We start from the raw sequence: 11,596 nt of genomic DNA, 5'->3' as shown, positions 1-11,596 counted from the left end.
TTGTTGGGACATCTTACCGGGGAGATCTCTTAACATGTTGGTGGGTCCAAAACTATCAACATATACTAAGATTTTTCTTGGAGCACTCTTGGAGTGTGTGGCATAATTGGATATTTGGAGCAAGAAGGAAAAGGAAGAGAAGTAAGGCGTAAGAGGGCACCAGGATCAAAAACTACAACAATTTTTCTTGCAGGTACCAAGTTGCATGCAAGTTTTCCTCACTAATTTTGGCATGCATGGCATATGCATGTGGATTATTAGTCATGATCCATCACTGGCATGGAAGATTGCTTGGATTGACAGTGGATTTTCCTAGCCTTGTCATTCCTGGATAGAAATGGTGTTGAGGGTTTATTTCCTTGTTTGTTTTGGTTGGTTCTCATGTTTCCTTAGCTTGGGTTGAGTTTTAGTTCCTGGAAGCCCTGGTTGGACAAACGCTCTAGAATACCTCTAACAACTTGGGTTGAGTTACTAGTCCTAGAAGCCTTGGTTGGAGAAATTCTCTCGAAGCCCTTAGTGGGTTGAGTTACTAGTATTAGAATTACTGGTTGGAAAAACTCTCTAGAAGCCTAACATAAGTTGTGGGTTGAGTTTGGAATCCTTGGTTGTAAAAACACTCTGGAAGCCCCAGAATGATTAGATAGAGACCAATCTAATGATGGTTTTGGTGATTCCCAACCATGAGGTGGAATCAGTGCTTGATGGGTTGAGGTGGATGGCCTCTTGAATCCCTAAATGGTTTTGGATTGATGTGTTCTATGAGATCCCACATTCATGCTTGGAATATGGCACGAGGGTGAATAACTGAAGAGATATTTGGCTCAGTCACTACATGGTTGGGTGGAATGCGAAAGTCCCATCTTGGGTTTGGATTTTTCATCATCAATATGAGGTTATTCCTCCTTGTATTTCTATGAGTATTATATTGGTTGATATGTGGATCATATGGATGTGATTTCTATGGTATTTTTGTTTCTATTAAGTTGGTTATATATGTTTTATGACAAAAGCTATGTATGGCTCTCATCATTTTTTTACTGGTAAATGAATGAACAATGTATTTATGACCTAATGGATGAAATGGTAGTTGATGTGTTGAGACATCAATGCTTCTTAGTGATTATGAGCTAAGTATGAGACCCCTATTCTTAGATTTGTTATTTACACATGTAGAATACATATCTGTGATATGTTTGACGAAATGCCTGTCATGGCTAGTAGGGTTATAGTCAAGATCTTATTCAAGTGATTTCATTTATATTGTCATTTCCTTGTTATTTCACTCTTCTGAAGATGTCATTGAATTCTAGGCAGTGACTCAAATCTTGGGGATGTTGGCACACCACTGTGCAAAATGGTCCATGGACTCTGGCTTGCAGGCTTGTGAGATTGTTTAGAGGTCCTTGGATATTGGCATGCCCATAGCATGAGCACTTTCAGAGGTCAAGTGGTCCAAAATCTTAGTGGGACCTAGGGGCTGGTTGGCAAAAAGGTTGGATTGGTTCCTGTGGGTTCTAATAATGATGTTGAATGTATATATGGTTTTCTTTCATTGGTTCCACTTACTTAACATAACTTAGGAGGTCGAATCATATCATAGTGGCCTCTCATCGCATGTTTACCTTGGCTGGTTGGTTGCTTGGGTAGATGTGGGAGGACGGTGTTACATGTAACCCTACAAGTCACGCGAAGATGAGAAGGGCAATTGGAAATAGAATATTCAGTGGAAGGAACTATTTCCTATGGCCTAGAAGTTGTAGACGGAGATGATCCTTAACCAGAAGGTTGTCAAAAAGACAAGGAAGAAGGACTATTATGAGTACTTAGTCAAGTGGAAGGGGCCCCAAAAATAATATGCAACCTATATGAAAGTTGTAGAGACCTAGAATCATATTCAAACTATGGAAGATCTCATGGAGAGGAGTCCATCAAAACATTTTTGTATGAGGAGTGTGATGTAGGGGCATCCTAACAAATTTTAGGTTTCCCCATGAGGGAAAAATCATGGATATTTAAGCTATAAGAATCTGATTATTTTTCTTATGTGTCCATTATGGGATAGTTGGACTTAGTTGGTTAAGGGTTTCTAGAAAATGCCCAGGCGTAACCTCATGAGACAAACCATTGACAAGCAAACTCCCTCTTTAGTTATGGGATATTTTCTCCCTTTTGTAAATAAAATATTTAACCTACAATCTCGTGAGAGAGCAAGAAAGAGAAGGTAGGGTCATTGAGAACATTAACTAAAAGTATGTAATTTTCTTTATGAATAGAATTGAACCCACTAGTTATCAACACCTTATGTTTTATTTCAATTTCCTTGTATCATTCGACCATTTAAAATATTGTTTCTTAGTTTCTTTTTAAAAGTTGAATAGTCCATAAATTATAATGGAATAAAAAACGAACTGGGGTTTAATTTTGTGGCCCTCATACTCCCAACATAAGAATAAACACTCATACAAGAGTGAAATTTTTGTGTTCTCATGGTTTGAGACCAACAAGGCCCAATGATTGTACTTATAGTTCAAACATCAAATCATAGCTAGCAAGATGAAGGAAATAATCGATGTTGCAGACCAAGGGGTTGATAGAGTTTAACATACAATGAAATGACAACGCGCATGTGGTTTAAATTAAAATCAAAACTTTGAGGAGGAACCATGAGTGTAGATCCCCCCTCCTTGTTTAAGTCAGGGGTCATGCACCCCTCGCAATCAAGAAGAGGTGTCATTCCTCCTCTGCCTAATCAACATTGTTCGACTGATAGAGTGGAACCTTAAGGAGTAACTGTGAATGTGGACTTGCCCCCATTCTACTAATATAAGGGGCAAACCCACACACTCCACCCCCACATTCAGTATAGATCGTTGATCTATGTTGTGGATCATAGCCATTGAAAGACTAGGTCCATGGCTATAAAGAACATTTTGTCACCAAAATTTGGTCAGACATATGGGCTAAGCGTTGACCAAGTCTCAACCGATGACAGGTGAGAAATTGGAGTGATGATAATGACAAAAGTGGTATGATTTGGGTCGTATGGGAAATTAAAGGACCGTGAGCTAGCCTAAAAGGTATAAGCACCACATGGAAATAACACCAAATAAGGGTCCCATTGCATATACCACTACGTTAATATCATTCCAATATTGGGGTTTTCATGTGGATTTCACACCAATTCAAGGCACGGTCCTTTACTTTTAGATGCAAGAATGGAATATTTAGTTCTTCCTCTATATGGTGAGCACTAAAATAAGTATATAAATGTTGCGACTAGTGACATAAGTTCAAATCATAAATCTTTCCTTGATATGGCTTAATGTACACCTTTGCTTCCATCTTGAAAAGGGATAGTGAATGTTTCATAGCACTCAAACTTGGTTGATCTTTTTTGGGCTCTCTCTTAGACCCCCTCTCTAGATCTTCTTGATCCCACAATCTACCCTATGATCCGACCTCTATATTAGAACCTATGTATTCTATATATAGTGTGTGATTATTGGTCAAGGCATGCATGAGGAGGCTCAAATTATGGTTTATATCAATAACTTTTGCTTCCAATAACACAAAGCTCTCCACCATGGGATCTTTATAACTTTCATCTTAATTTATTTGATTCACTTGCACATATCCACAATATACCTAAGAAAACATTGTCGAAAACCAATATGATATGTAATTTTTTGTGGATATTCCTTTGGAAAATATGTCACAACAAATCTACTAATATATTTAAAAAAAACTAACATCTAAACCCTAAGGATTTATATTTTCTTAGATTTTTGGATTAGTTAATTACCATGTTATTCTTATGATTGGAGTAGATAAAATATGGAAAATTGAGGAAAAGTAAATAATACTAACAAATCACAATAAACGCAAGATATGATCTAGGAAGCCCTTCCTAGAGAAAACCCAGTTGGAAGGTGGGGATGCTTTTCTCTCTCTTTCTCTAAATGTAAATGGATGCAAGCACAAAGCAATGAGACCTGTGGCTTCAGTTGCTACAATGCAAAAAATATCTATTTTCTCTCTCTCTTTATCCACTCTCAGCTACTCTATTCATTTATGAAATAAAATGGACTTGAATATAATGGAACCCATTTTCCTCTTAGTGGCCAGGTTATAGCATAGTCTGATAACCTACTAGTGGTTAAGTTTGACTCCTTTAACTCTTAACTAGAGTTATAATCTCAATCCTTCTAGAGCCTTCTTCATCATGATCCTATGGCTAGCCCCTTTTAAATTAGTAATGGGGGCTAACATGACATCCTCTTGAATCATGACGGTCAAAAAAAGAAGAAGTCAACTTCTAGGTAGAATAAGTTTTGCATACAAACTTTAATTGGGGTGATTCTTGTGCCATTGGAAATATATTTGTGTGTATAATAACACTAATAGGTGCACCACTTATTTGATAAATTACCCCCCTAAAAATTTCAATTTAATGTGTCAAATTGCTTCCAAAAGGTTTTAGATCCCAATTCACCAAACTAGGGCCCACTAATAAAAATGGTTCTATGAGCTCATTCCTTGAATATTTCCACTCTTAAAGCATCAAGATGGTTGAAAAGAATATAATGATCCAATCCAGGTCAAAAACAAATAATGGGATGCCATATATAATGCCCCAAGTTAATAGATAAGTAAAATAGTAATAATAATGGGAAAAGAAAAGTGAAGATAAAAATCGATGTAAATAATGACAAGTGGATCTTAGGGATTGGGTTTTTCTATCACATATGGCATCTATATAAGGAAGGGGAAGAAGAGAAAATTTATTTCTTTGGGATTGAGTAATAGGTTAAGAAAATATAACATAGTAGTACATTGAGGGATCAAGAGTGACTAACTAGCTGAGCCTTTGGTTGGTGAAGAGTTATTCCCCATACATTTATTACAATCATTAAGTTTGGAGTGGTGTGGTAACTAACTAATTTTTGGTACAAAATTTCTTCATCTGGAAGGTAAGTTCCATCGCACCTTGTTAATGTGGATTTTGGAATAAATGTATCTTTATTACTATTATGAAGTTCTACATATATGATTTCTATGGTAGATTGGACCATTACATATGGTATCAAAGCCATAGGAACCTCTAGGACCTATGGACCCTCTTACTCTTTAAAATGGGGTATTAGGATAAATTAAATTTTTTAAGGGGTTTGAGAGCACAATGGTAAAATTGCATTTATAGGTAGTTTATAATATATTACCAATTATAATTTTACACTATGAGGGTGAGAGAATAAAATGAAAGGGAATCCATCTCCATTTCCTATAATATGGTTGTCGACTTGACAATATGATTATAGTATATATATTGCAAATCTCTATGTTACAAATATTATGACGATTCACTATATTTTATGGATACAATTTATTTTATTTATTTCAAAATCTTGTAGATTTATAGTTTATTTGATTATATGGTAGATCAATTTTTTTTATGATACATATTTTTGAATTAGTGAACAAATGGGAATTTGGTGTTAGCTTTGGATTTTGCAAAACATTTAATGAATCTCTTATACTTTTGTTTTAAATAATCCCATTTTACTTAAACTTAAGATATAACTACTAAATGATATTCTTTTTAAATTATTATTTCTTCATATTCGATCAATCTTTTATATTATTACTACAATTATCTTAATTTTTTCCTAAAACATTATTTGAGTAAAGAAATAAAAATAAAAAAATCTACCAATTTTACATCTGCAACTAAATCTATACATACCAGATCTAACACCACTACACCATAAGATTCCATTAATGTTTTCATGGTTATTACCATATTATATTCTATGATGAACTTGTACATTATGTACTGTAATAGAAACAAAATAGATCATACTATATAAAATTGATAAGAGCATACATACTTGTAAGTTCACTTCTTACATGTTTGAGTTCACTTCTTACATGTTTGAGGGTCAAAAAGAATTTTAATGGTTAAATATCGTAGACGAACTACTTTTTCTAGACTTTAACCAAAAATGTAAACATTGTTAATAAATATTAAACATCATAAATCAATATCAATACCTCGAAAATACTAGGATCAGATCTAAAGGCTTAATGCTTAGACCTTTAAAACCAATGAGTCAATGAGTCAAGGGCATATTTCAGAAACATGAGAATTATGTGCCAAAAAAGACTTCAATATCAATTAAACATTTGAAATAATATCATTTTTTTTGTCCATATAATCTAGGTAAATAAATCTCCTTAAATGCGATTTACAATAGATTAAAAGTTCCAACATACTCCTTAAGCCAAGAAAGATATACACTCGTGAATTTAATCTAAAATGAACAATTTAAGCCACTTAAATACACCATATTGCTTGAAATATTCTTACTTATCTCTCCGATTGAAATAACTATACTTATGAACTATATATGAAAATTAAAATTCATTTATGAGATAGATGAATACACCGTTCTGTTCACATGCAAATTCTAAGCCTCATAAAGGAAGGATTAAAGGATTTTTTGGTTCAACATAATACATATGCCTCATAACCCATCTGTTAAGAAAACCGTATCCATTATTTAATTTAAAATTTAAGTGTAGGATGAGAATATATGGTAAATATCGTAGTTATTATGGTTCGGTTTAATTAATTTAATATTTTTAATTAATAATAAAAACAAATCATCGTTAGTTTTGTGAACTTTGAGATGATTGTAAAATTAATTTGAAATTTGAGTAGCCATAATTTAGAGTCGTTTCAAAATCACTTGGATGTTAAGAATTTTAATATGACTGTATTTTTCCCTATTAGACTTTAAAACAATAACTTTTACACCTAAAAAAATACCTTAATAGACCATGAACAATTAATGATATAATTTTGTCAAAATAGATTTCATTTAAAGATTTATATATATTCATTTTTAAAATTTATTTTAATATTATATCCTAATTTAAAATATAATAGGCTAGTGTTTTCTTTATAATTTTTCAGATCACGCTGTCGAAAGTGTATATATTTTGTATTAAAAAATATTCATAAAACTGGAGAGAAAAAAAAAAATTCGAACATGTATTCGTATCATACTGGTTCAACCATATAGATATATATATATATAGTATTGTATTGACGCGCACTATCCTTTTAAGATTTTACAACAATTCATAAATAAGGATTATCAAATAGAATATGCATATAATGTTTTTTATATTTTTGGAAAATTTACGGATATAATTTTTTTAAAATATAAGTTATTTTTTATAATAGTTTTTTTAATTTATTTATATTTTTTTTGAGATTTAAATATAATAATATTTTTTATTATTTTTAAGTTTAAAAAATTTAAAAAATATTTAACAATTAATATATTAAAAAAATATTTATAATTATACAATAAAATAAATGTAAATAAAAAATTTAAATGAGTAGACAATAACTTACTTATTTTATTAATTAATATATTTTTCATTAAAAAAATATAATTATTAAATTTTATTATTAACTTTAAAAAAATTATAATAATAAAAAAATATTATATATATATATATATATATAAAATTAAAAAAACTTAATTCATAAAATAACCAATATTATAACATATGAAAAATAAGCTTAAACGGAATCATAAGTGGCCACCTTAAAATGTCATACTTTTTGAGTTAAATGCATTCTATTGCTGGCCTAATCTTGTAGTTTATATGTTAGGCTTGTAAATAGAATGCAATTTTGTTAAAATATTTTAAATTAATTTGATAGGTTAGAAATAAGGGAAAAAAAAATTAGTTTATGAAATTTAATTAAACATATTAAATTTATAAAAAATTAAAATCAACTTTATATTTATATAATTTAAATTTAAATTATTTATTTTATTACATACAAGAATAAGGACAGTACAACCATTGAAATCTAAATTTAACTTATTTACACCACAATGCATACTACATTCCAATTATTTAAAAAATAAATAAACTTCCATCTATTTACTTAAAATAAATTAAATCTATGAAAAACAATGTACTCAAAAGTAACGTATTGATGGTGTCAATGATATTAATATTAAATTTAAAAGTAACTTATTGATGGTATCAATTACATTAATATTAAATTTAAATTAATAAGTAGAAAGAAACCGGAAACCGGAAACCGATTTATGTATTCAGTGTCTCTGATAAGAAGAAAGAAACAAATTTATGTGCTCATGGTTTAAATGTTTTCAACAAAAACATGAAAGTAAAAATGTTTCGTTTAAATGTTTTGAACAAAAATCGGAAATACAGAAAGCAACGCAATAGCCAAGATCAATTGGCAAACACAACGAACCATTCATTCCTAACCAACTTACATACATATCAATCTGCAAAATGAGCAGCTCATCACCATTTCCAAACTGAGTATCACCAAAAAGTCAAGAATGGCGTTAACAACCTTCGCCAAACAAGTCCTCTAATCTCTTCCCGTGTGGTGTTTCACTCAAAAACATAATTTCTGGCACAATTATAACCGGCAGAACAACCCTATGATACATTGCAACATCTAACTAACTCAACTGAACTGAAATATACAATTCTATGCATTACATACAATGTCTATCCCATCGCTAAATCATGGAGATTCATGGGATTGCAAATGCTCATACGCTTGCCTGACCAGATGTTGTCCGCCATTATAGAGTTAACTCTGTCTGTAGGATAATATGCGTCCCACCAGACGTGGGAGGAAGCATCAGCACAAGCCATGTCTGCAGTGGTGCATATGATACCCCCACCATATTTTCCCTGCCCACAGCAAGCATCGCTTGCAGTCTTGAAACCTGCAAAAAAAAAATAAAAAAAAAACAGTCCATGAATTCAAACCTAAAACTATCATGCAATTTCTACACACATCAACACAGGGTATTAATAGAAATGCATCGGTTTCGTGTTCTTACCATAGCTACCAGGATTCTGCACTATATCCATGCCTGCATCGTACATATTGCAGAAGATTATACTGGAGCCTGCAAGCCTGTTGCTGAGCTTATCCAACTTGTACCTAAGAGCCAAATTATACGCCATCACCATGTTATTTATTTCCTCAATGCATTCCCCTTTGGTGCTGTTACGCTCCCATAAGAAATGTGGTGCACATCCAAGAGGCCCTAAACCCACGCACACAAACTTTCTTGCGTTCGCATTATACAGATTCTGCACAATCATAAATATACCCAAATTGCAATTCAATTCAACAAGACTGAAATGATTATTATTTGTATGGTCAAGAAAATTATTATTGGTATTGTCAAGAAACACTAGATTAGGAGGATAACTGACCTGCACACACCCTAAACCCTAAACACTGAACACGAAGATTTGCAGGATAACTGAACTCCACCCTAAAACCCTAAATCCCGAACACGAAGATTTGTAAGACAAGTGACCTCCACAAACCCTAAATCCTGGACACGAAGATTTGCAGGATTACTGACCTCCACTTCTGTGCTGATGGCATCGATAAGCAATTGGTTGAATTGCCATGGCGTGAATGAGGAAAAGCCAAAAGGATTGCGCAGGTAGAAGTCAATATAATCGATGGTTCCTATGGAGATATAAATAATGGACTTCGAAATTATTTGATTCGTTGATTCTCGCCCTAGGATCGACGATATCTGCTCAATCGTTTCTGTAGCTAGCTTAGCCTGCTGCCTTAACAATATGCGTTGCCCCTGTTTTTGAATGAATGAATATAAACAAATTCTGTTAGACCAATCCCCATTATTTCAAAGAAAATTTACAGGAAGTATTACTATTCATAGTGTTGAGTACAGGGGCAATCAGTACTTGGTCTGAGTCACTGGGACGCAAAACCCGCGCCCCTGCAGAAGCAAAATTGAGTCCACGCGCCATGGTTTCGATTCGCCCCGCTTGTCCAGGAAATGGCTGAACCAGCGGCATAGCCATGAGGTTTGCTGTTACATCTCAGAGAAGGAAATTAATAGTGAAATCGACCGATACAGATGAAGAAAACCTAGACCATGCGGATCTGGGGTTTGTCGGGAGATGTATACACATTGTATATATTATACAGAGATTGATCGGTACAGATGAAGAAAACCTGGAACATGCGCATCTAGGGTTTGCACGGAGATGTATACACATTGTATATATTCCAAATAATCAAGAAATCTTACCTAGGTAATCTACGACGAGCCGACCGTTGGATAATCTTCCTGTGGCGATGTGGGTGTCGAAATCCCTTCCGTATGGAGGGTGATTCGCTCTCGCAAAAATTCCAAGACTGTTGTTATTCCCGCAGGCTACAGTGGAGTCTCCAAAGATAAAGAACCCAGGGACCAGTGAATGATGGCGAGCCAGTTTGTTCTCTGTGACAATTGAAGATGCGTTCCCTGTGGAGTTGGCGGATGTTCTGAGTGGAGTCGGATGGTCCAAAGGATCTGTTCTGTTCTCATCCCGAGGATCGAACTCGTGACCTGGTAGCTGCTCCTGTGGGTTTTTGTATTCTTGTGACAAGGGCATCTGCGTGAGGTGCAGAGATCTGAAAAAGATAACAACGCCGAAGATGAGGAGCGCAACAGTCGTATACAGAACCCTGCGGTGCACACCGGTTCTTGGCTTTCGAACAAAAAGCTTCATCGCCAGCCGTGGAATTCAAGGTCCTCCCATTTTTAAGTTAATGAAGATAAAATACCATACGCAGCAATATGAACGAGGTACCTTCAATTAATAGAGGAGCAGAGCAATGCTATTTGACAAGCCTCGTGGCAGTGGTTTCTTGGGTATAAGCGCTCGGCTATCCGTTATGATTGACAAAATGAAATTCAAAATCATAAAACTCTTCTTTAAAAAATAAATTAAAAATTAAAAGACATACCATTTTAATTGAAAATAAAATAAAATAGAGATTGGTAAAAGTAAAATATATATTTGTAAAATCTTATATTTTGTAAGCAGGACGAATCAGATTAAGTTGGTTGGAATAAAATTTCATTGATATAATTAATCCCAAAGTTATAATTAATTTTTTTTTCGTTATTTACTAAAATAATCAATTTGATTAGCTATTATTATATAAATCAATGTTAAAAATTCATTGGAAATTCAAATCCAATGAGTTAAACGAACCCAATGAATCAAACTAACCAATAAAATTAACTCTATAATTAAAAGGCATCTTCGATACATATATAAAAATAACTGAGGTAAATTTAAAATTCTGTGTAATAACGTTTCGGTTTAAACCCATGACCCTAGGTTCATTAATTCATCACCCTCTCCAATTTTTATTATAACATTTCACTTTTCATTAAATTATTTTTAATAAATTTAGAAACACTTCTAAATCTTATTATCTCCTCTTTTTTAAAATTATTAGAGAATTAAAATCGAGTTTGAGAAATATTAAATGTTTTTTTTTTAATTATTAGAAAATTAAAATCAGTTGCGAGTAATATTAAATGGTTTTTAACTCATGACTCTTGGTTCATTAACTCTTCACCCTTTCCAATTTTTAGTATAACATTTTATTAAATTGTTTTTAATAAATTTGGAAAACCCTTACTTTTTAAAATAATAAATAATTAATTAGAAAATTGCAAATGATTTAGCCTTTTATTTT

At 32.9% G+C, this 11,596-nt stretch overlaps 1 protein-coding gene across 1 annotated transcript; it reads right to left on the bottom strand.

The window, feature by feature from the left end:
- Positions 1-8,371: 8,371 nt before the first annotated feature.
- Positions 8,372-10,674, bottom strand: LOC149154828 (GDSL esterase/lipase 7-like). Its single transcript, XM_089445232.1, has 5 exons — positions 10,152-10,674; positions 9,802-9,929; positions 9,450-9,686; positions 8,913-9,168; positions 8,372-8,795 (listed from the first exon to the last, which is right to left on the bottom strand). The coding sequence occupies exons 1-5, from the start codon at positions 10,612-10,614 to the stop codon at positions 8,572-8,574; spliced, it is 1,308 nt and encodes a 435-aa protein (XP_089301358.1). The 5' UTR covers positions 10,615-10,674; the 3' UTR covers positions 8,372-8,571.
- Between the last annotated feature and the right edge of the window lie 922 nt (positions 10,675-11,596).

Source organism: Pinus tabuliformis, chromosome 9 (genome assembly GCF_031772625.1).
Source record: "Pinus tabuliformis cultivar Carrire ecotype Pingquan chromosome 9, CPIR1, whole genome shotgun sequence".
Classification (NCBI taxonomy): domain Eukaryota; kingdom Viridiplantae; phylum Streptophyta; class Pinopsida; order Pinales; family Pinaceae; genus Pinus; species Pinus tabuliformis.
Note: the sequence above shows the minus strand (reverse complement) of the source record. Positions and strands in the feature narration are given on the sequence as shown.